At 48.9% G+C, this 25,781-nt stretch overlaps 1 protein-coding gene across 3 annotated transcripts in view; it reads right to left on the bottom strand.

The window, feature by feature from the left end:
- Window positions 1–6,358: 6,358 nt before the first annotated feature.
- Window positions 6,359–25,781, bottom strand: part of SLC4A8 (solute carrier family 4 member 8) — a 73,937-nt gene continuing 54,514 nt past the window's right edge. For 2 of the 3 annotated variants that reach the window (XM_041736638.1, XM_041736641.1), the window contains exons 20-25: window positions 25,090–25,158; window positions 23,098–23,271; window positions 20,532–20,669; window positions 15,296–15,387; window positions 13,160–13,255; window positions 6,359–11,556 (exon numbers count right to left, since the gene is read on the bottom strand). In XM_041736638.1, coding sequence (XP_041592572.1) covers window positions 11,544–11,556; window positions 13,160–13,255; window positions 15,296–15,387; window positions 20,532–20,669; window positions 23,098–23,271; window positions 25,090–25,158 — 582 coding nt within the window. In that variant the 3' untranslated portion in view covers window positions 6,359–11,543. Of the gene's footprint in view, window positions 11,557–13,159; window positions 13,256–13,726; window positions 14,602–15,295; window positions 15,388–20,531; window positions 20,670–23,097; window positions 23,272–25,089; window positions 25,159–25,781 lie in introns of those variants that run through there. The other variant, XM_041736639.1, reaches the window with a different exon arrangement.

The following is a 25,781-nucleotide window of genomic DNA, read 5'->3' as shown; positions in this document are numbered from 1 at the left end:
AAGGTCGCAGGGGTGTCTGGGGCTGTGGCCATCCCTCCTGGGACATAACGCATCTGCCTTCTGCTTAGATTTTTCCAGTAACTCATTGAAGGCTGAATAAGGCTGAGTCTGTGACCCAGTGATGATATGAATGGATCTGTGTTGCCTTCTCCAGGCAGGAGATCGGAGGCCACAAACCCCCTGCTTCGGACTCTCGTCAAGGTCAATGTGGCAGACCTAGGAGGCCCCATAAACGTGGGCACCAGTCTGCCCCAGGGGGGCCCCTGAGGGTCGAGGTCCCCAGGGGGACTCCCTTGCCCCGGTGCCACTAGCTCCAGCTTTCACCCATTGGATCCCAGGCCCCCCCCCCCCGGTGGGAGCCCCCTAGCCGCCTGGGTCCCCGGCCTCAGAGCCGTCCAGTCTTGCGGGCTGCGGCCTCACCACACCTACAGCCCGGGGTTGCTCGCCCTGAGCAGACTCAGGGGACATCGACCGCGGAAGACCCCCACGAATCCCACGAAACACGACCCCGGGACTGCACCGAGGAGGAACACAGAGGCCGAGAGCAGTCAGGCCCGGAACCATACCTCCTGACGTCTCCTTTCCCAGGGCCTTGCGACAACCCCGGGACTGAGGTCCCTTCCAGGAGCTTTCCAAGCGGCGCATCCTGCTGTGGAGGTCGGCCGCCCCCGCAGGGGCACGTGCTCACCTAGGTCACCCCTTCTGCGCTGGAAGCACCCTGCGTTTATTCGCCGCCGCGTCCTCAGCCCTGGAGCGGTGCTTGGCACCAGCATCACTTGTTGAATCAGTGAGCGCGTCGGTGCGGATATGGCCAAACCAAATGAGTCAGCCCTCAAAAAAATGTTCATCGGGCCTAGGCGACTGGACAAGCTGAACCAGTGTGGTGAGAACAATGAACAATGATGTGGTTTGGGGCGTCAATGCGCTTTGGACCCAGAAAGACCTACGTCTGAATCCTAACTCTGACATCTCCTGGCTGCACATCTCCTGGCTGCACATCGTCGGGCAAATCACTTAACCTCCTTAACGTCAGTTTCCAGACCCGTAAAAAAGGAATAACCATGTTGACCCCAAAGAGCTGCTGTAGAGTTAAATGAATTGTACACCTAGAGGGCTTGGCCCAGTGTTCGACGTCCGCTAAGCCCTCCGGGTGTGGCAGCTTCTCGTATCAGGGACGCTTCGTGAGCAGCGAGCAGGCTCTACCCGCACCTCCCACCAGGAGCGCCCCCACCCACGGCCTCTGCTGCCCGCGTGACCTTGACATGGATGGGACACCACTGGGCGGACCAGAGCAGGGAATTAGTAGGAGAGGTTCACCTGTTCCTTCCCCTTCTCTGTGGGACGTGAGCCTCCCAGTGGGGACGTGGGCCTCCCAGCAGTGAACACTCTCCCTTTGGCACACCGGAGGAGCCAGGGCAACTCAGAGGCTTTGGGAACCCATCCGCGCAGGGAGCCCGGACTGGGAGAGGGGCTCCTTACCCCGGTCAGGATGGATGGCTCAGCGTTGCTGCCCAGAGCGCCCTGGTGCGTGGGGTGTCGGCCCTGGGCAGCATGGATTGGCGCAGCATGTCCGCGGTGGGTGATGGAGGCAGCGGTGGTGGCAGGGTCTTGCTCAGCAGCGGGCATGGCTCAGAGAGCTGGAACTGGGGCCTGGCACGGAGAGGTTGTCACTGAGGTCACCATGTTCAGGAGCAACACGAGTCAGCTCTGGGGTCTTTTAAGAGAGCCTGGAAGGGGACGTCTGGTTGGGGGGTTGCTCAGAGGTTATGCGTCTGCCTTTGGCTCAGGTCATGACCCCGGGGTCCTGGGATCGAGTCCCGCATCGGGCTCCCCGCAGGGAGCCTGCTTCTCCCTCTGCCTGTGTCTCTGCCTCTCATGAATAAATAAAGCTTTAAAAAAAAAAAAAAAAAAGAGCGAGCGAGCAAGCCTGGAGGTCCTATCACAGCAGGGGGGGCGGGGACAGCCAGGAAGGCGCCCTCTATGTCATTCTGGAACCCTATCTTTTTAACCTAGGTCCGTGCACCCTAGGACACACGTGACCCAAAGACCCTGCCCTGGAGCAGTGGGGACCCAAAGGGCCGAGGCCCCAACCTCCTGCTCGGCCCCAGCAGCAAATAACCTCGCCGCTGGCCTGCGGCCCACACCCCTGCTGCCCGCCCACCCCTTCACCCCGCCGCCGCCGCCGCGCCTCATCCCCGTCTGCCCCCATCGCGGCCCGGTGTCCGCCCCGCACCCCCGGGGCCCCGGCAGCACCGCCTCCAGCCTGGACCGCTCTGCGGCCTTAGGACGGAGGCTGGCCGGCCGGGAGTCCTCCTTGTCCCCGCGCCAGCTCTGGTCTGGCGTGAGGCTGGAGAGGCTGGCGCCCCACGCCGCCCCGGCCCCACAGCGTCTGCCCCTTGGTGGCCGCGGCCCTGGGCCTCACCTGGAGCCCCGCCAGCTCGCACCCCCCGAGGCCGAGGCCGATGAGCCTCCTGCAGCGCCTCCCGCTGCCCCAGGGTGAGGTCCTGCGGAGCCCCGGCCGCCTGTCCCCCGAGGGTGGCTCGGGGCCCAGGGAACCCTGGCTGCTTACCTGTCACCTCAAGTCCCCTTTTCTGCGTCTCCACCTGGGCGTGCAGCTGCTTCCCGCCCGGCCCTGGAGCCGCAAGCAAGCCAGCCCGACCCAGCGCCCGCAGAACATTCCACCCGCGCCTCTGCCACGTGGCCCACGCCCTCTCCTCTCCCCTCCACCCCGACCCGGCCTCGGCGGCCTCCCCGACCAGGGGCTGTGCCGGGTGCCCCTGCCCCACGGAGCCCACGGGCCGCACCACTGCGCCTGCTGCACAGGGGTCCCCTCGCCGGCCTCCGGGGCCTCTGGGTCCTGCACGCCCTTCCCGGGACCAGGACGGGACGAGCCAGCGGTCAGGGCCCCCCAGCCTCCTCCCTGTTCTCCTCATGCTCCTCTCGAGGGCCTGCTTCGGGTCGGAGAGGCTGCGGCCCTCCCTGTGTGAGGGTGACACGGGATCGCAGCCGAGCCACCTGCCGGGTGACAGTCCCTCCCCCGGGTTCCCAACGCAGGGGACCCCTCGGCTCTTCGCTCCTCACGATGCACCCTGACGCGCTTCTTGTTGGGAGAACTTTCCCGGGACCGCCCAGGACTGGTTACAACTGCCCTTGGTCATTCATTCAAGACACAACACACGTGTCGCCTGCCCGGCCACATTCAGGCCCCACGTCCCCCGAACGCTGAGCTCAGCTTCTGCCATTTACAAGCGAGGTAACCGTTCCCGCTCTCCGGGCCCCTATTTCTCCGGCTTCTATTTGCAGCGTCGTCGGACTCTTCTGTGCACGGAAGCGGTGCGTCCCCCGAGCAGCCCGGGCCAGGGCGACGCGGAGGCCTCGGGCCCAAAGGCGGCGCTGGGCTCACGGAGGCCGACGTCACTAGGAAACTCCTGTTGGCCTGGATGGTCGAGGCCTGGGCCCTCTTCGTCCGCTGCGTAGTAAGGAACTCAGGCCACTGTCGTCCAGTCCGTAATTTCAGGGAGTGGGGAGTGGCAGTGGGGGCCCCGGCATAACAAGGACGCGCCCATGTGGGCTTGGGCCACCCTGGTCACCGCGCCTCTGTCCTGGGGACCCGGGGAGTACCCCTGGGGGGCCGCCGGCGGGCACCCGGATGAAAGGCTCAGGTGCAAGCTGGGCCGGGCAACACGGCTGGGGCCGGGAAGCCCAAGGGGAGCTAACACCTCCGCCCCTCGCCTTCGCCCCTCGCCCCAGGCCCAGCCTGCCGCCGAGCCGCCGAGCCCAGGACCCGAGGAGCAACACGGGGAGCGCCTGTCCCGCCATGCCTGGTGATCCAGTGCTCCCCGCTGGCCCTGTGAGGCAGGTGGCACTGGGGCCTCCATTCAGTGGAGAAACTGAGGCACAGACGAAGCCAGTTGTCCAAGGTCCCACAGGCGTCAAGGCAGAGCCAGGACTTGGACCGAGGCCGGCGTGTCCCTGGTTTATCTGTTATCGCGCTGCCGGTGGCTGAGCCTGGTCACCTCCCATCCCCCCCCCCCCCCCCGCGCCCTGCCCCGCGAGGCTGTGGGCCATGGCTGGACAGGGAGCAGCGCACTAACTTGCACAGTTTTCTTGCAAATGTGTGTCCGGGTGTCCCCGTAATTAAACACAAGCAGGAGGAGGTACTACAAGGGGCATCTGTGGCCAGGCCATCACTAGGACGTGCGGACACGTCAATTACTTTGTCTCCCTGGCCCCGGCCCCCTCCAGGAGGGCCCCACACCCCGCAGCTCTGCTGAAGGAACAGCCCTTGATGGCCATGCTTTTCCCTGCTTGCGTGTCCCTCTCACCCAGTTGGCCCGGGGGTGGCTCCAGACCCAGAGGCCCCGGCCGGGGACCATGCCGGGGCCCAAGGGACCAGTCAGGCGTTCTCCATCTTAGGGCTCCCCCTGGAAGTAGTGAGACAGTGAGGGTGAAAGGACAAGGAGGTGGTTCAGGCGGTGACAGGCCAGGCACAGGGAGGGGCTGCGCAGGAGGCGGCGGGAGTGGCACAGGCTGCGGCCACGGAAGCCCAGGGAGCCGTGTGCGCCCTGCCCGGAAGGACGCCCAGAGAATTTTACAAACATCAGTGTCCCCGCTTGTCCCCAGGCCCTCGACCTAATGGGCACAGAGTGGGGACCAGTCACCGGGGGGTTCAGTCTCCCTGAATGAATCGCATCAAGGCAGGAGGCCTAGTGGCCTGCGGGACGCTGCAGTCCCCACTGTCGCGCTCCTGGTGCCCGGAGGCCCCTGGTCCCGCTGCTGCTCGGTCCGCTCTGCAGCGCACCCTGGGCCACCTCGTCACCTCCTGCCCCGCCTGCCTTGATCCTGTAGGAGCCCGGGTGCAGGGGGACATCGAGGCACCTGGCTCCCGGTTCAGCCAGGGTGGCGGCTCCGTCCTGACTGCCCACCCGGTGGGGCCCCGCGGAGCCCTAGGAATCATTTTCCCCTTGAGAAGACAGAGTGATGGGGGCGCCTGGGGCCGTGACCCTGGGGTCCGGGGTCGAGTCCCACATCTGGCCCCGCATGGAGCCTGCCCCCCACCCTATTCTCTCTGTGTCTCATGAATAAATAAATAAAATCTTAAAAAAATAAGTAGGGAGAGAGAAGCTGGAGAAATGCCCTCTCTCTTCCTGCACTTACGGACGCCTGGAGCTTCTGGAGCCATCTGGGGACGACTGTGAGGGGCAAACCCAGGGGCCGCGGAGACTCTGGTCAAGCCCTGATGTGACAGCTGCCAAACCCAGGGGCCGCGGAGACTCTGGTCAAGCCCTGATGTGACAGCTGCCAAACTGACCGCCCCAGCACCCCTCCCTCCAGACTGGTTGTTGTTGACTGTGTGCTCAGTGCGAGCCGGTGCCAGTCTAGTACTTTCCATGTGCTACTTTATGGGCTCTGCACAACCCTGAGGCCCGTCCTCTGGACGTGAGCGTGCTCAGTGCTCCCCCACATCAGAACTGGCCAGTGCCCCGCTCGGGCGGCCTTCCCGTCCACTACCCGAGACTCTGTGCCATCCACGCAGGTTTCTCTGACGCGGAGCGGCACGTTGTGTACATTGTCAGGATAGTTAAAAAATAGCCAAAAGATAGCAAGAGGCTTCAGAGCTGGGGGGTTCTGGGTCTACAGCCCAGCTTGGCCTGGTTCTCCTTAATAAGATACTCACACCGCGCTGCGCGTTCCGGGGGCTTTCAGGTGGCGCCTCCCTTTCTAAGAACCCCGTGAGGCTTGCTCACTGCCTCCCCACGCGCTTGCCTTTCCCCCCCTCACTGGTCTCTCTGCTCGTACTCCATTGCTTCCCTCTTCCCCTCTTCTCCAACCTTCCAACACATGGATTTGAGAAAAAGATAAATAGGACACCCTCTGCCCCTCAAGCCCCAAATGCTCCAGAGTGAAAGCAATTTTTAACATCTGGATATTTTTTCTTTTAAGGGGAGGAGTAACTTTTTTTTTTTTTAAGATTTTATTTATTTATTCATGAAATGACACAGAGAGAGAGAGAGAGAGAGAGAGAGAGAGAGAAGCAGGCTCCATGCAGGGAGCCTGATGTGGGACTTGATCCTGGGTCTCCAGAATCACACCCTGGACTGAAGGTGGCGCTTAAACCGCTGAGCCACTGGGGCTGCCTCGGGAGGAGTGACTGTTTTCAGTTCATGTATTTTTAAGTGATCTTCATACCCAACGTGGGGCTCGAACTCACAACCCTGGGATCAACAGTCACATGCTGGGCCCCCCCCTCTTTCTCTCAACCGTCTCCACGACTCGTCTTCACTCTTCTTTCATGCTCTGGAACTGGCCCGCGTTGGCTCGGCCCCCTGGTTCAGGCTCAAAAAACACCACAGGTGTGAACAGTTTACACAGACTTTATTTGTCACCCATTGAGCACAGGAAGGTCTGGGCAGGCGAGGTGTCACAATCGCCTCCCCTAGTTCACAGACGCACACCGAGAGACTTGGTGGCAAGGGAGAGGGTCCTATTCCTACCACAGATTGCTATGGGATTATCACAACAACACATTTGTTCTCGGTTCTATTTACACCACGGAGTGTGGAGAGGGTACATTTCTTACACTAAAAATATATATTTTGGAATCTCTAAAACAAAAATATCTCTATCTCTACATGAGACCTACTAGAAAGAAGAACATAGAGAACAAGAGAAATGTACCAGCACCTCAAGCTGTCCCCTCCCGCGGGAAGGGCGCTCTGCTCTCCACCTGACGCCGGGGCTCAGGGCGGCCGCGTCTACCCCGCCGCACGGACGGACACGGTGCACACGAGGGAGGCTGATCACCTCGGAGGAGTGGAGACGGGGGACAGGAGCGGGGACGGGACTGGGGCCTCTTTTGCCAAAGGAGTAATTGCACATTCAGTTTGGTGCTGCGGCTCCCAGCATCACTGCCCGTGTGAAACCCGCCCGTCGGGGGCGATGGCAAACCCGCTAAGAGAAGCCCGAGCTCTGCTGCCGTCTGCGGGGCTTGCAAAGGCGCCGTGGGTGGGTTTTCTCTCTCTCTCGGGAAATATTAATGCCAGCAGCGAGAAGAAGAAGTTCTGTTTTCTCCAATGCTGGAAGTGGGGCAGGTTTGAGAAAAATGCTACTCGTTTTCTTTTCGGAAGGCTCAGAAACCGTCCCGTTCCCTTCGAGCACAGAACCTCCGAACGGATGATGCCTGTGGATGACTCATTCCACTTCCTGAATTTTCCTACTGAAGAGATCCACATAATGCTCTTTCCTCCTTTCGTGCTTCGCGCAGGGAGACTGCGCCTTCACGCTCTTTTGGTTCTGGTGAAGAAATGGTAACTGAGCCAACTGCCCGTTCTCTGTCATTCACGTAAGAGAGCACGGGCGCCACGAATCAAAAAGAATAGATTTGGAAGAAAAACCACTTTGATTTGCTTGTGGGGCGTCTCTTTCTGTTTACAGTGAAATATGGATGAGCTCGAGGGCTTGAGTCTTTGGTCTCTTACACCAAGTAAGGAAAATAACCAGTAAGTCCCCTTTCAGAGAAGCCCCAGACCTGTCCAACCTCCTCACCTCTCTCACCAGCCCCACCTGGGGGGTTGCGGGGACCTCTGAGTGGGAGCTTCAGGCCTCCAAGAACTTGAGAGACTGGGCAGAGAGTGGAAGAAGTGCTGCCTGAGGAGGCCGAGTCAGGAAAAGAGCCAGAAGCTGGAAGATGTCTCGTGTGGCCAGTCCCCACGGGAAGGATTTCTACGTGACGGAGACCTGACAGCTGCAACCAAAAGAAAGTCAGGAAGCCTGAGAACATTCAGTGCAGGGTTCCTGAATGTCCTGCCAGGATGCGGCTTAGAAACCTGAGAAGTCCGAGGAAAATGCAGCGACAAACTAGAAAGACTGCTTCAAAGTCCTAGGAGGAGGTGCCAACACTCTTGCAAGGAAAAATTTAGAGAAGTTGAGATAGTAGCAGAGAGAATATAGCGGATGGGACTCCGACGCCAATGAGAAGGAAAGCCGGGGGCCCTGGGGTGGCACCTCCTATGCTTCGGGAAAACGTAGACTCAGAACATGGACAGTGAAGTCGATAGAGAAGATGCAGGGAGAACTGCTGATTCCTCTACTAAGAGGGAAGTCTGGAGAGTCCCAGTAAAACTGGGAACTGTCTTTTCTGGATGAGCAGAGAGCACAGATTCCTAAAATCAGAGACCTCTTCAAGGTCACAGTTGTCATAGCCTGAGATGTCAACCCAGCCTGAGGCTTAGCGTTTGTCAGATTTTTATCAAATATTTACGGTTAGTTTAAAAGCCAGTCACAGCCCAGACAAAGAGAAAGAGCCACTATTCACACCATCTTCTGGAATACACGGTTCACGGCCCCTCTCTCCCCTTATGACTAAGGAGGTGGGGACAGGTGCTGTTATCTCCCGATAATCCCCTCGTCAGAAGCTGGAAATCATATGTGGACACAAGGAGGGAGCCTGTGTTCTCTGCAACCAAAGAGATCTGGCAAGTTCACCGCACGTGGTTGCGTCTTCCCCTTCTCTCTAGACCAACCCTTTCCCTCAATGTCACGAGCTAGGAAGTAACCCAACCACCCAGCAACACCCGTTCTTACCACTAGAACCAAGATTTCACCTACCACCACTTTCTTAAACCCCCGGCCTCCCTCCCTTCCCACCTCGACACATCAGGGCATTGGCCAACTCTCCAACTATTCCTGAACTCGCCTTGCATTGAAGGGCAGACTGCTTCTCTGGGCCAAGCAAACCTGGCACAGAAATTACCTAACTACCTGCCTTGCTTTCTACCTCTAAGTCAGTTCCTCCTCGGTGTTGAGTTTAAACACCTTTTCCTAAAGACTAATCTGCCTGTATTTGTCATCAGGCTATTCTCTCAGAGAAGCCCTAGATAGGAGAATGATCATATTTTTTTAATGTCCCCCCAGCTTAGGCACGCAGCTGCTACCTAATAGCAGCAAGGACATCTTGTGGACGCACTTGCATTTGTTGATGAACGTACATGTACACACACACACATTCACCTCCACTTCCAGTTTACTACCCCAAACACTGCCCAGCTTGACTGCCACCAGGGCCACCAGCCACAGGCGTGAGCGAGGAAGCACTCGGGTAGGATTGGGGCCCAGCGTTTGGTGGGAGTTGGGGAAAGAGAGACAATTAGAGTAGGGAATGGTTTCTACCACTGAGACGCAGCAGAGATGAGGCTGCTATTGTTTGAGAAAGATGTAATGGCCTACAAGGATTGGCACAGGCTTCCAAAGTAACTAGTATTCCTAAGGTGTAGGAACCTAGGAGCGTCGGGCTCAGGAAGGACCTGGAAGTAGACCCAAGGTCCGGTGACCGCACTGCACGCAGTTAACAGACAGGTCTCCGGCTCTCAAGAGGCCTAGCGTATACAAGGCATCATGGGACATGGGTATTTAGGAGAGAGATTTTTCTGAGTGATAGTGTCACCTAACTTGTATGGTAGGCTTTGTCCTGCCACACTCCTTACGGCTGTGCTGAGGCGGAGGGGACAGGAGAAGCGGTCACCAACCTTCCCACACAGAGGTAGCAGGAAGAGATGGGAGGGGCAGGAGGGGGGAGGAATGTGGGCGAGTCCTCGGAGAACAAGGAAGCGGCCAGAGACAGACTGGGAAGGCCAGCAGGAAAGCTTTTCCCACCGACATGTTGTCTTCCGATTTTTCTACATTAGGTAGGTAAACGGGTACAATCATCACATTTCTGCTAACATGATAAAATGTGAAGCTTTGGCTCGCAAAGATTTTAATGCCCATAGAGTTCAAAGATGCATGCCTGGTCCTGTCTGCACCATATAAAGGGAAGCCGAGGCTGTCCCTAAAACAGCCTTGTGAGCAGAAATCAGACGATCCAGGAACAATACCCATGATTCAAAGGGTTATCGTTTCAGCGTTTGAAAGCAGCATGGCGTTCGCCAACAGGCACCGGTACAGCCCCGCGTGCTGCCTGTTTGCACCGGCATCCGTTCTGAGTGTTGGCGTCCATCCCCATCCTGTACCAGTTGGGTTACGTGTTCTGAAAATCATCTGTGCGTTAGACGAGGCGTGGTTCTAGGAGATGGGGAAATGTCAAAGAAATGCAGGATTCCTTCCATTTCAAAGGTCCTCAGGCTAAGACTAGAATACACTGACATATTTGAAGAGTGAGAGGAATGCAAAATCCAACAGTTTCATCACCAACTCTTCACCTACGAAAGGAGAGCAACCCGTAGGAACGTCCCACCGCACCAAGAGTTTACTGGATGGAGAACTGATGTGCTTGAATTCCGTGGGTCCCGACACACTTACTGTGCACAGCAGAGAAGGCCTATACACACTGGGGCCCGAGCGCTTCGTACTCATCACAACAGCGAAGAGGAGAAAAAACTAGAAATGTGGTTCTCAACTAAATACGAAAATTAATTTTACCACTTACAGTTCATTTCCCAGTGTGGCTTTTTACATCTGAGCCAAAATGTCTGTCAACCAAAAGAAACACGTGACGGTGAAGAAACCACATGGCTGAAGGTGGTTTTGGTCCACTGAGTTGATAATGGTTCGCTACTAAGGCAGCAAAGGAGACATAATCACGTCATCATACGCACTTGGTCTCTCCAGGAGTCGAATCAGAACGTATCCTCAAGAGACAGCAGCAAAACATGGGTGTTTCCCCAACATGGCCAATAAACGCAGCTCACGGCCCTTCCCACTCACCATCCACTCTTAGCAAACCTTTCCCAGGTGTCTAGGAAGCAGGCACTCGAGCAAACGCTCAGGCTGGGAAGCCCTTCCTGGCGTCTAAGCCAACTCCTGCAGCAGCTGAAGCTCATTCTCTTAGTCCATCCTCAGCGAAACCGGGAGAAGCTGCTGGTCCTCACTTAGCTTTACTGATTTTCCCCCGAGCCTTTTCCTGTCTGAGCTAAACAAGTCCAGTGTCCCTCGTGGCCCTTTCATCATCCAAGGTTCTTGCCGAGTTATGGCTGCTGCTAGGGAGCGACACGGCCGCGCGCGGGGCGGAGGCACCTGGCCGCGCAGGCCCCGACCCTCCCGGTGGCAGGCCCTCCTGACGACCTCTGGGTCTGACCAGCATCCCCCAGAGGAGGCATCAGACCAAGGCCCAGGTCTGCCTCGGGCCAGCAGATTCCGCGGGCCTGGAGAGCCCTCCCTCTGCTCCCTGCCCTCCTCCCACGCCCGACCCCATCCTTGAGGAGAGGGAACTCATGGAATGGATCCATGCGGCTCTGCGGGCCAGCAGAGAGGTTCAGAGAGAACGTCTGGAAGGTGGGAAGCTGGGTCTTCACTGGTGGCAGTTCCGAAGAGAAAGAGAAAGGAAGGAGAGAAGTGCCAGCAGGAGGTGGTCTTCCGCTTCCACGCTCACACCTGGCGGCTGGCGGCTGGTGTGGGCATGGCGCATGCCCTCCGCCATGGCTTGGACGGGACCGCGGACAGGGCCAGGCTGGGCCTTGCTTCTTCTCGGAGAGACTCGCCATCTTCCCTGTAACCGGAACTTCCCTGAGGCACCGCACGGCCCAAATCTTCCTTCCCAGCAAAGACTTTTAGTTGAAGAGACTGAATAAAAGTGTTACAATTAGACAAAAAGGGAACACATGATTCATTCCTGCTTTTAACACAATACTTTGAAGATGTCACCACAATTTGGATTTGGCTGTATTTTAAGTTCATTTACAAGTAGACTAGTTCTTGACTAAAAATAACCATGTGCGTTATACATTTCGACAGCTGCCTGGATTTTCCTCTGAAGGAAACAAGATTCTATATTTCACTCACATTCAGCACAGATTTATTTTAACCCATTCGATGAAGAAACAGCCTGCCACTACCACCCACTGGTGGCTGTGACTTTTCAAAGTACTTCGGCTCCTCCTTGGATCACTCTCAGGAGGGAGACGCTATTATTATCCCCACTTTACTGCTGAATAAACTGAGTCCCCGAAACAATGGCCTGCCCACTTATACAAGGATGAATGGCTAGACCAGGTCCCCTAATTCCTAGCCTACTTACTGCCTTTTTTTCTTAACTAGAAAAGTTGTCTTCAGGGGCGCCTGGGTGGCTCAGTGGTTGAGCATCTACCTTTGGCTCAGGTCATGATCCCGGGGTCCTGGGATCGAGCCCTGCACTGGGCTCCCTGTTCAGTGGGGTGTCTGCATCTCCTGCTTCCTCTGTCCCTCCCTCCTGCTCATGCACATGCTTCCTCTCTCTGTCAAATAAATAAATGAAATATTAAAAAAAAAAAACACAATTCTTAAAAAAAAAAAAAGAAAGAAAAGTTGCCTTTAATATAGACCTAAGACTTTGCGTTTAGTTATCTGACTTCTTAAATTAAAATAGCTTGGACTAAATCAATCAAGCAATTTGGGTGCAAAGCCTACCTCAGTGAAGGCAAAGACGCCTCGAGTCTTCCATTTCCTTCAGTAACCTGATGAAAATGGATCTATGCTATTGGCAAATGATATACAGAATTTCGTTTCCCAAATATGTAAACTGTTACTATATTTAGAATCTTTAATTGGCAGTAATTGTCATTATGGAATGAGTTAAATAGTCTCTATCAACACTATTGACACTCAGCCCCTGCACATTTTAGCCACTTTCTAGTTTGTGCAGTTACAGTAACCAGGGAAATTTTGAAAGAACTTTCAATGTTTTTTTTTTATTTATTGACATATATTTTTTTAGAGAAAGCAAGCAAGTGCATGAGCTGGGGGAGGGGCAGACGGAGAGGAAGAGTAGAGAACCTCGAGCAGGCTCTCCGTCCAGTGTGGAACTTGACCTCATGACCTGAGCTGAAACCAAGAGTCGGATGCTTTAACCGACTGAGCCACCCTGGTGCCTCGGAAATGGGAACTTTTAGAAGCCGGATTAAGATGATTAAATAGATAAAGCAAATTTACATCCCCAAATAATCCCAACCTGACTTTGGGGCTGTGTAAAGGGGCAGCTCCAAATAGCACATCTGTTCAAATAGTCAGAAAACATGTGTCCTTTTCTTAGGCTTCTAGCAATTCTCGTGAGATTAGCGGCAGCCCTGGAAGTGGTATTTTTTAGACAATTCAATCTTGCAACTAAGAGATAATTTACTTTCAATGTGACTATCTTTAAAAGCCAGAAATAAACAAAAATTAGCAATTATAGGTTTTTTTTTTTTTTTACCTCTTCTCCTTTGTATTTCCAGAATTCATACTGAGAGCTTTCCATACCGTAGTTTTAGGCATTTCATCAGATATATTAATCTCGGAGGGGTCGCATCTGAAATCAATGCTTAGGACAGTAAATGTAGGACATACAGATATAATACACATGTCAGTCTAGAATGATCAGCACGTCACCACATGGAAAAGAGTAAGCCTGAGGGAGCTCAGCTAACAGCTCTCGGCAGCACCAGGAGCTGGATGACTGGAACGCAGGGAGGCAAGGTGGCCCACGAGGTGGTGCTAAGGGCTCAGCTGGGGCTCTGAGAGGCAGGCAGCTCTGCCCCACAATCCTGCCCTCTTTCAAAGGGCCCCTCTGGGGGGCTGATGACAGCCTCAGGAGCTACCACTAAGCATTCTTCATGGTGCTAAGTTTTCTCACTTACATGGCTGAATGTTTTCCATTCCTGGTTTACAAAGGACTCTCACAATATATTATCTTAACTATCAAATCAGAGATTATTCACGTCCTTCTTTTGAAAGTACAGAAACCAAAGCTCCCAGAGCTAAGTGATCGTCCAAGGTCAAATGTCAGTAGATGGAGAATCAAGGCCTTGCATCCAGAGTCCTTGGTCTCCTAGCACCCAGAGTACTGGGAAATTTTCTACAAGCCAGACAGTCTCATTTTAAAAGGCCAGGAGGGGAGGCAGTAACCCAGCAGAGAGGAAGCACTGCTCCTCTTTTGCTACCAGAGAATTCAAAGTCTACGGCTACTTCCTTCACAAGTTGTAGAAAGCTTATTAAGGTCCAGAGATTCCATTTCCTGGGGGTCAGTCATACCCAAAAAGTCAAACTCATAGGAACAGACAGTAGAACGGTGGTTCCCAGAGGCTGGGAGCAGGGGAAAAGGGGAGCTGTTGATCAAAGGGTACAAACCTGCAGTTAGGAGTAAGTTCTGAGGACCATGCAGCATGGTCACTGTTAACAGTAATGTACTGTACACATGAAGTCTGCTAAGAAGGTAGGTCTCAAGTGTTCTCACCACACACACACACACACACACACACACACACACACACTCACAAAGAATAGTAACTATAGGAGGTAATGAAATGTTATTAGTTTGTAGTAATCATCTCACAATGTGAACACATAGGCAAAACATCACATTGCTTAAGTATCTATTTTTATTTATCAAAGACAAATAAATCAAAAATTTCTAAATACCAAAGACAAGATTTTCCTCATTCCCCGTCAGTATGAACCACAATCAGTTCAATGATTCGGCAATAAATTATCTAGGATCTACATGATCCAAATCCCCTCTTTCTTCCTTTTCTGCCCCCTCTCGGCCTCTGGGCTTCTTCCAGTTTATGTGTACCTCTTCCACAGTGGAAACAAAATGCCAGGAACGAAGCCACAAATGGACCAATTCAGCGCCTTGTGACCTGTGGTGAGCAATAACTGCTCAAGAAGGGGGGGGGGGGCTCTGATTACTGGCAGAAGTAAGGAATTTGGGAGACCCCAGTTCAGTAGCGCCCCTTGGCTCCTAGGACCGCAGATGCCCCGAGTCACACTGGAGGGGCTGCCTCTGCTCCTTACCAAAGGCTCACCCAAGCATGGGAATTTCACACCCCCCAGGTTGAGGACTCTCTGGAAACAAAGGCCACATCCTATCCATCTCTGGAAAATGGCAGGGAAAGGAAAGGGAGCACTGACCTGAAGAATAAAAGGCCAGGGTTTGAATCTTAAACTTTCTATTTAGCAGTGTTGTGACCTTGGGCAAATTCCCTAAACCCCTCCAAGCCTGTTTCCTAATTGTACAAACATGGATAACATGACTTTTATCAGAGAGTTGTTGTAAAGATTAAATGAGAATATCTAATAAAGCTTCTAGCACATTCCCAGCACAGAGAAGGCGCTTAGCACATGGGCTCCCTTACCTCTGTTCTTGTGATTCCCAACACCTGGTGTGGCATCTGGCACAGAGCAGGTGCTCAGTAAACCATGAAAGGAAGGTGTTTTCCCAGGTTGGGGCTGGGAGGCTGAACGTCAGCTCTTTATGCCATCAGGTATGTTTGCCACCACCTCCACCACAAACCCACATGTTTACAGAATAACCAAAACAATAAATTTCCTGGTGTTTATGGAGTTTTACCTGAAACTGTTGCTCTTTCCAGGACTACTTAGTAACTTCCTGCTCTCCAAGGGGAACTTGTCTCCCCCCATTTCTAACATTTTCTCAGCCTCCTGCAAGAGAAGAAGACATTATTCTGTCTTAGACCAAGTAAAACCGTGAGTCCACATCACCCATATTTCTCTCACCACATTTCTACCTAATTTCTCTCACATTTATTATAGAAAGGTGTACTTATGTTCTTTCATAATTTGGCTTGTCACCAAAAAAGAGAGAACCAAGTTGTTTGTACCTATGGAATAGTACTTTTTATTTTTTTAAAGATTTTATTTATTCATGAGAGAGAGAGAGAGGCAGAGACACAGGCAGAGGGGGAAGCAGGCTCCTTGCAGGGAGCCCGACATGGGACTCGACCCCGGGTCTCCAGGATCATGCCCTGGGCTGAAGGTGGCGCTAAACCACTGAGCCACCGGGGCTGCCCTGGAATAGTATTTTTTAAAAGGTAAAAGAAAATGGTTCTGAATAAGCCTCTAGAGCCAACTACCAATTTACTGGAAATATAGAGAACAGAGAACATATTGTTAAATGTCACCAAGGGACACAGTGAAATCTAAATGGTGGAAAATCCTAAAGGTCACAGATCCAGTTTCTTCAACAGAATGAAAAAAAAAATACAAAAGATACTAAGGAGATTTAAGAAACATATCAACCATTGTAATATATAGACATTATTTGGACCCTGATTCGAATAAAGAGATTGTTAAAAAAAAATTAGACGGCAATTGGGGAAATATGAATAATGACTGTTCTTTCTACTTTTGGGTGGATATGCTTGAATGTCCCATAACAAAAAGTTTAAAAAAAAATATTCCCACTAATCTAAAGAAAACAGTTACAGAGAAAAAAATATGTACAAATATGTTTAAGGTAGTATGATTAGTAATAAATCCTAAAACAACTATAAATTTTAACAAAGGAAGAAAGTTTAATTATGAGAAAATACTATAGGATATTATGCTCTACTACAGAATATTATACAGTCATTAAAACAATAAATATGACTGTTTATTATATGGATGTATAGATACATGAAAGTGTCTTACGAGATCAAGTTGAAGGGGAAAATAAAAAAAAAAAACCTTCGTCCCCCCTCAAATAAACAATTATTACAGTTATATGAAAACTATGTTAAGGACTTAGAGAGAACATAAAGTAACAAACAATACTGGATGCTGATATAACATTTGTGGGCGGGGCTTCACTATTTTTCTTTCATTTAGTTTTCAAAATAACTTTATAAAGTAAATTTTGGAAAATAAGGAGTATAGTGTTTCCTGCCCACCCCAAAATTAACATCTAAAAGAGATGCTTTGATTTTCCTCCCCAAACTGCTTAATAAGTAGCACAGCCACTTATCCAATTGTTCACTCCCAAAGTCTAAGATGCCTTGATTCGACTCTTTCACCCCTGCTCACTGTACATTAGCAGAACCGATCACCTCTCTCTTCACAAGAAGTCCCCAGGGCAGCCGCTTCTCCACCTCCTCCCTTAGCCTCGGCCACCTGCACCTCTTGCCTGAGCTGCTGCCACAGGTTTCTGGTGTCCAGCTACCTCCAGGCTCTGGCTTTCTCATGTCCTTTAACCACACCGAGCTCATTCCTGCCTCAAAACCTTTGCCTTTGCGTGCCCCTGGCCTGGAATGTTCTTACTCCCGGATACTTTCACGACTTGCCCTCACTTTATTCAGATTTCAGATATCTCCTTACAGTCATTCCTGACCACCCTAAACAAAGTAATTCCCTCCCTCCTTATTTTCTTCTTCAAACATATCGCTACCTAAAATTTTATGTAAATCAGCAAATAAATGTACGTATGTGTGTATGTATGTACGGGCATACCCCAGAGATATTATAAGTCTGGTTCCAGACTACTACAATAAAGTGAGTCAAATGTTTTGATTTCCCAGTGCATATAAAAGTTATGTTTACTATAATACTATAGTCTATTAAGTATCTAAAAGAAATATTAGGTCTAAAAACAATTTACATGCTTTAATTAAAAATACTTTATTGATAGAAAATGCTATTTTATTTATTCATGAGAGACACAGAGAGAGAGAGAGGCAGACACACAGGCTGAGGGAGAAACAGGGTCCCTGCAGGGACCCTGATGTGGAACTCGATCCCAGGACTTCGGGATCATGACCTGAGCCAAAGGCAGACCCTCAACCACTGGGCCACCCAGGGGCCCCTATCTGAGCTTTCAATGAATCATAAATGCTAATCACAAATCACCATAAGAAGTTTAATAATAATGAAAAAGATCAAAATACCGCAAGAGTTGCCAAGGATGACACAGAGACACAAAGTAAGCAATGCTGCTGGGAAAATGGTGCTGCTGATAGACTGACTTAACACAGGGTTGCCACAAACTTTCAATTTGTAAAAAAAACCATTATTTATGAAGTGCAATAAAGTGAAGCACAATAAAATGAGGTATCCCTCTGTGTCTGTGTGTACGTGCCTCTGTGTATATGTAATTTAAAAATTATATTTAGGGCAGCCCGGGTGGCTCAGTGGTTTAGCACCGCCTTCAGCCCAGAGCATGATCCTGGAGACTGGGGATCGAGTCCCACGTCAGGCTCCCTGCATGGAGCCTGCTTCTCCCTCTGCCCCTCTCTCTCTCTCTCTCTCTCTCTCTGCGTGTGTCTCTCATGAATAAATAAATAAAATCTTTTTAAAAAATAAAAATAAAAAAATAAAATAAAATAAATAAAAATTTTATTTATAGAGTTTTGGGATGCTTGAAAGCTTCATATTTTATGTAGTGATTTCTATCACTCTTCTCTTTAAAGTTTTCCTCCACTGCTTTTGTGCTTATAATTGTTAAACTCATTTAATAGGAGTGCCTGGGTGGCTCAGTCAGTTCAGCAGCTCCTTCAGCTCAGATCATGAACTCAGGGTCCTAGGATTGAGCACTGCATCATGCTCTCTGCTCAGCAGGGAGTCTGCTTTTCCCTCTCTCTCTCTCTCCCTCTGGGCTCTCTCCCTTCCTCCCTCTCTCAAATAAATAAAAGAAATGTTTTGGGTTTTTTTTAAACTCATTTAATAATTGAAAATGGACCTATGTAACAGACTTAGGATCCCAGAAATAAACCCAAGCGTATATGGTCAACTAATATTTGACAAGGGAGCCAAGAATATTTGGAGGAGAAAGGACAGTCTCTTCAATAAGTATTACTGGGAAAACTGGATATTCACAAGCAGAAGAATGAAACTGGATCTCCATCTTACACCATTCACAAAAATCACCTCGAAATGTTATTAAAGACTTAAATTAAATGTAAAACCTGAAGCACTAAAGCTCCTAGAAGAAAATATAGGGGAAAATTCTTTGACATTGTTCTTGGCAATTATTTTGTGGATATGACACCAAAAGTGCAAGGAATAAAAGCAAAAATAAACAAGCGGGACTAAATCAAACTAAAAAGCTTATCTGCGGCAAAATAAATGACCAACAACATGAAAAGGCAAACTATGAAATGGGAGGAAACATCTGCAAATCGCATCTCTGGTAAGGAGTTAATATCCAAAATATGTAAGGAATACATACAATTCAATTGCAAAAATAATAATAATCCGATTTAAAAATAGGCAAAGGACCTAAATAGCCATTTTTCCAAAGAAGACATACAAATGGCTGGAAGGTACATGAAAATGTTCTTAATATCACTAATAATTAATTAGTGAAATTTAAATCAAAACCACAATGAGATCATACTCCACACCTGTCAGAGTGGCTATTACCAAAAAGATAAGAGGTAAGTTCTGGCAAGGATGCAGAGAAACAGGAACCCTCTTACACTGTTGGTGGGAATGCAAACTGGTACAACCACTCTGGAAAACAGCATGGAGGTTCCTCAAAAAGTTAAAATTAGAGCTACCCTATGATCCAGCAATTCCATTTCTGAATATATATATATCCAAAGGAAATGAAATTACTATCTCGAAAAGAGGTCTCCGTGTTCATTGCAGCATTGTTTGTAATAGCCAAGACATGGAAACAACCTAAGTGTCCATCAGTGGATGAAAAGGTAACATATCTACATATATACACACAACTGAATATCATTCAGCCATAAAAAAGAAGGAAATCTTGCCATTTGCAACAACATGAATGAAACTTGAGGGCATTATACTGAGTGAAATAAGGCAGACAGAGAAAGACAAATATTATATGATCTCACTCATTTGTGGAATCCAAAAAAAATTGAAGTCATAGAAACAGAGAACAGATTGGTTGTTGCTGGGGATGGGAGAAATGGGTGAAGGTGGTCAAAGGGTACAAACTTTCAGTTATAAGATGAATATGTTCTGCGGATATAATGTACAGCTTGGTGATTATAGTTAACAATGCTGTATCGTGTATTTGAAAGTTGCGGAGAGAGTAATTTTAAAAATTCTCGCCACAAAAAAAAATATATGACTATGTGAGGTGATGAATGTGTTAACGAACTCTACTGTGGCGATCATTTCAGTCTATACATATAGCAAATTATTATGTTTTACATAGTGTTATATGTCGATTATATCTCAATAAAGCTGGGAAAAATAATACAAGATTTTAAAAATTCAAGATATTAGGAAAAAATGTCATTTAAAAAGTATTTCAAAGGACACTATTTCAGGCACTAACTGTATTTGGAAACACTTTCTGGCTCATTCATTTCTTGGTCTGGTATTTTCATTTTGCTACACATCCATTCTTGGCACGTACAAGCCATTGATTGAGGGTCCATTGTGTGGATAGCAGATGCCAAGTGCTGAGGGAAAAGAGGGAGCACAGAAAGTCCTATGCGAGTTATCTTTGCCTGGTGCCAACCACGACACCATCTGCAATTAGGTACATAACAAATAATAGGTTTTGTATAGTTGTCAAATTAGGCCTTTTGGGGGAACACGAACCATTAGATCTGATAATAAGAGCAGACGCTATGTTCATATTCTAAGTATGAACCTGGTGAGTAGACTGTAGACAAACAAAGTAAAAAACAACTGATTATTGGGTTCAAAAATAAAGGACAGACTGGGACAAGAATCCTTAATCCATTCTCAGCTAAGAACATCTTTGGAGTTCTCTTCCCAGCTCCTAAATATAACCCTTGGGATTCCAGACATGCTGACTTTTCATGTGGCCCTTCCTATGTTCTGTAACTTGAGGCTGCCCCGGAGTATACAGTTGGTGCAAGAACTATGACCTCTTCCTCCTTGGCCTTCTTTTTGGCATCATCCAACTTCTTCTTTTTACTTTCAGGCATGAGATCATCTAACCAGCTTAGCTCTCGTTTAGAGAAACAGAGATCCATGACTTTCCTGACGAAAACCAACGCCAAAACCTGCAGAAAAATAAAAAGAGGGAATTAAAGGAGCTCATTTCCTTCCTGGAATTAAAAAGTAAAGTCTTACTTTCACAGCACCCAAGGGCATTTCAAGGAAGAGCAAATCCATAGTAATCGTAACAGTTGCCTATTAGGGACCTATTACAGAGTAGCTTCTTTGTACCAGATACTAAGGTGAGTGTTTTCTCTAAGATGTTTTATTTAACTATCATCCTAACAACCCTACAACTTAGAGAGCAAGCAATTTAAATGCCCTCATTGAAAAGAGAAACCCCTCATCCTCAGATGCCCCCAAAGAGTTGCCTTTCCCTGTGGTGAGCCCTGGGATAGAGAGCCTCTGCCAGAGCACAGCTACGATGAGGCCAGCCACGCGCAGCCCAAGCACACCTCACCGTGGCAGGAGGGACTTCGAAGGACCATCTGAATTCCCTCTAATCCTTTGCCTATACATCCCCCCACAGAATCCTTGCTTTATGCCTACATCATGAATCGCTAGTGTTTTGCGTCTCTGCCCTTTGGATCGGCCTGATACTCTTTTTTGTAAATGAGGAAACTGAGGCCCAGGGAGAGAAAGTACTTGCCTAAAATCCGACATCTAATTTCCTCAGTTGTACATCGGACAGGGCGCCTCAACTGCTGCTCCACTTTTTTTCCCATAAAAGGCCATTTCTGCCAAAGGGGAATTAATAATAACCTGGAATGACCGGCCTGGATTGACTGGTGTTCACCAGCTACATCTGGTGGCTGGACAAGGAATGAGGCAAATCAGGCTTTTTATGTTCAACCACATTTCTCCCTCATTTACATAACTACTTTCTCAATAAATCCAAAATTGATAGTATCCCTTCCAAGGGGTCATCAGGAATTTGCTGTTTCTTTAACCAAACGGTCAACCCCTGAATATAACACCCCAATGCAGAAACCTACATGTAATCCAACAAAATCCAGGGACCCATCAGGAGGCATAGGTGTAGGAGATTAGGGGAGAAGGGTCCCTGACCTCTGTTTCCTCACCCTTGAGTATTCTCCCGGTAAGACAGAGTTCAAAAGTCCCTGAACAAGTACCAAACGTTAGTCTCACTGCCTTTTCTCTCTAGAGGCCCATCCTTCGGGTCATTTTCAAACAGCCCATGGAATGCTCAGCGTCTGACACAGGGGAGCCAGAGAGGGGAAGGTAGTAACAAGAGGAGAAGAGGAGACAGCAAGGACGTCAGGTGGCAAGAATTTCATCCTCACCCTGGTGGCAGGAAGCAGCTTGTCACCTGCTGCACCACACTCAGGTCAGCTTCCCTACTTCCTTTTCCGAAGCCTCTGCTTCGGTCCGAGAGGAGGTAAGGATGTCCCAATCACTTCTCGGTGCTGGGCCAACTTCTTCCTCTCTTCCAGTGGCTTAAAACAGTATGTTTCCACCACTCCAGGCACTTCTGATTGCAATAAATTCTAAACTGCAACTATGTTGCTTTGAAGTAGGCAAATTTTACAAACATGAAGAGTCCTCTCCATGTCAGATTCATGAGAGAGAGGTAAGAGAAAGGAAGTTAGGGAGGGAGGAAGGAAGACAGGCTGACACTTGAAGGTAAACATGGCAAGCTGCTACACACATGTATCCACACTTCAAGGTCCCAAAACAATGCTGCTCCTGCAAAAGCCAACCATGAAACTCGCCATCAAGAAGGGATTAATATCCAGAATAGATCGAGAACTCTTAAAACTCAACAATAAAAAACACCAACAATCTGATTAAAAAATGGGCAAAGGATTTGAATAGACACTCTCCAAAGAAGATATGCAGATAGTCAATAAGCACATGAAAAGGTGCTCGACCTCACTAGTCACTAGGGAAATGCAAATCGAAACCACAATGAGTTAGCACTTCACCTACATTAGGATGGCTGTTAACCAAAAAACAACAACAAAACTAAAACCCCCAAAGCAGAAAATAACTGTTGGCAAAGATGTGGACAAACTGGAACCCCATGTACTTATAAAATTGCGCAGCCATTCTTCAAAAAATTAAAAGTGGAATTACCATATGATCCAGCAATCCACTTTTAGGTATAAACTCCAAAGAACTGAAAGCGGGAACAGGAACAGATATGTGTACAATTCATGTTCACAGTAGCATTATTCACAATAGCCAGAGAGTTGGAGCAATCCAAATGTCTATCAATGAATGTACAGATAAACAAACTGTGGTATGTATATTCCTAGGGGACTAGGAATGGGGAGTCCTTGTTTAATGGGTGCAGAGTTTCAGTTTTGCAAGATGAAAAAGTTCTGGAAATGTATGGTGGCAATAGTTGCACAACAACGTAAACGTACGAATGCCACTGAACTGTACCCCACAAATGGTTAAGACAAACAATTCTGTGTTGTGTAGATTTCATCACTATTTTTAAATATAATTTTTTTTTTTGAAACTCACCATCATTGGGAAGACAATGGCAGCTGGAGATGCTTTGATGACCCAGAGCAGGACAAGGCAGGTGAGCTGGATGAGGGTGAAGAGGTGCACTTTGCGCAGAGGCACGTGCCGAAGGTAGATAAAATCTGGCTGATGCTTTGCAGGCATCCCAAAGAGCTTCAGACGGTCAAAGAACTGAAAGAAGGGAACTGGCATTTATTTTCAGAAGGTTCCTCTGGGTCAGAAGCCTTGTTAGGCCCATTCATGTCTCTTACATTACCTGCTCTGAAAGGTTACCCACTGTTTCCACTGAACAAAAATGGAAACTGAGTCTCAAAGAGTACAGTCTGAATGTGGCTGAAGTTGGTAAATGACAGAGTCAAAATGTAAAATCCATCATTTTTTTAAGATTTTTTAAAAATAATCACTCTACCCAACCCATGCCACTTGAACTCACAACCCCGAGATCAAAACTCACATGCCAGGCAGCCCGGGTGGCTCAGCGGTTTAGAGCCGCCTTCAGCCCAGGGCCTGATCCTGGGGTCCCGGGATCGAGTCCCACGTCAGGCTCCCTGCATGGAGCCTGCTTCTCCCTCTGCCTGTGTCTCTGCCTCTCTGTGTGTGTGTCTCTCATGAATAAGTAAATAAAATCTTTTTTAAAAAGACTCACATGCCCTATCTACTGAACCAGCGAGGTGTCCCTAAATCCATCTTTTCTAATCCTAGGTTCAAATTTCTTTCTTCTATCCCACACTGGCTCCTGAGAGATCTTTCTCAGAAAGGGCTGAAAACCAAATAAGCCAGTTCCATCTTTCTGCTTATTATCAAAACCAAATCTCTTACTTGTTCTTTCAGGAGTTTAGAGCTTTTCATTGATTATTTAGAGTAAAAAGATAAAATAAAACTTCATAACATCGTGGATATAGAACAGATGACCGATCATCTTTATATTAAAAAAATGAATAGGGGCGCCTGGGTGGCTCAGTTGGTTAAGCATCTGCCTTCAGCTCAGGTCATGATCCCAGGGTCCTGGGATGGAGCGTGGCATCAGGCTTCCCACTCAGCAGGGAGTCTGCTTCTCCCTCTCCCTCTCTCTGCCTCTTCCCCTGGCTTGTGCTTGCTTGCTCTCTCTCTCAAATAAATAAATAAAATCTTCAAAAATAAAAAAAATAAATTAATTAAAAATAAATAAAAAAGCAAACAGAGACCCAGAGAGATTCAATAACCTGCCCAAGATCACATTAAAACTCAATGGGTAAGAGTGACCACTGGACATTCCATAAAAACAAAGAGAAAGCAGCCACCAATAGAAGAAGAAACTAGGTTATCGTATCATCTGGGATACCCAAGTTATCTGTGGCAAGCTCCTGATTTTCTCTGTTCAAAGGATTCAGAGGATTGAGTTGACAGATGGGAAAAGGCAGAGCATGACAGGAGGTAATATCTGCTTACCTGGAGCAGCCCCCACTACTGCCAATCTTGTCACCAGTGTGCCCCAGTTAAGCTCCCTCTCTCACTCTGTAGCCTGGCACTAAAACTAGTGTGATCCATGCGTAGAAGCCTAATAACTGTCTGTTAAATAATTAATGGGGGTACGGGGGGGGCTCAGGGGTTGAGCATCTGCCTTCGGCTCAGGTCATGATCCCCGGGTTCTGGGATCCAGTCCCGCATCAGGCTCCCCACAGGGAGCCTGCTCCTCCCTCTGCCCATGTCTCTGCCTCTCCGTGTGTCTCTCATGAATAAATAAATAAAATCTTAAAAAAAAAAAAAATGAATGACTGGTACCATGACATCAAGCCAGGCCATCCCGTAGGTGTCTGTCCCCTCATGCCAGCTTGACTGCCCAAATGACTTACCCAATGCCCCAAAAACATCTAAAATAGCTTAACCAGCAAGACTAGGAAATGAGTTCTCAAGAAAGGGTTTGTGCGTCCCTGGGAGAGCTTTCCCTCCCTGGTCAGGACAGATGAGCTCTGGTTGCGAAGCTGTTGCCCTGGCCGAACCACGCAATACCTGAATTCCTTGTAGTGAAGAAACTCCCATGTACAGGAAGACTCCATAGAGTACTGGCATCGGAATAAACTGAAGACAAGAGAGCAGAAAGACCAGAAATTAAATTTGATATCACAGCACACTCAAGACCACATAAACTTTTAAATCTCCAAAAAGGAAACAAAGTCCCAAAACCACTGCATAAATGTTGCATTTAGTTTCTGCTGCCTTTGCATGATTTAGAAGCAGGAGCAAAACCAGAAGCTGACAATGATAAAAAATCATTTTGTTCTAAAATAAAATAATTATACATAAGTGTAGTCCAGTCCTGGTTAAATCATAGGCCTCACATTTTACCCGTCTGGCTCTTCCTCCTCTGTGGGAAGAGGCAGACACACACATACACACACACACACACACACACACACACACCCCTCTTTTATAGAACTAATACCTTTTAACACTAATTACATCATCTATCATCTCAGGGATTTGGTGTATTTTAACATGGACTAAAAAGTTTCCTTTCTGCTAACCAGAGACTTGAGGGTGGGAATGGGGCGGTATCAGAGAGGGAATGATTTGGGGAGAAATATCAACATCATATTGCACTTGACTATACATACAGACCTATCACATCACATCATCAATCCCGGTAATCTTCAGGGCAATCTATGGGGTAGGGAAAGGAGGCCTAGGAATTAAGGCAAGAG

This window comes from Vulpes lagopus, chromosome 21, assembly GCF_018345385.1.
Source record: "Vulpes lagopus strain Blue_001 chromosome 21, ASM1834538v1, whole genome shotgun sequence".
NCBI classification, from domain to species: domain Eukaryota; kingdom Metazoa; phylum Chordata; class Mammalia; order Carnivora; family Canidae; genus Vulpes; species Vulpes lagopus.
The sequence above is the reverse complement of the archived record's forward strand: the minus strand, read 5'-3'. Positions and strand labels throughout refer to the sequence as shown.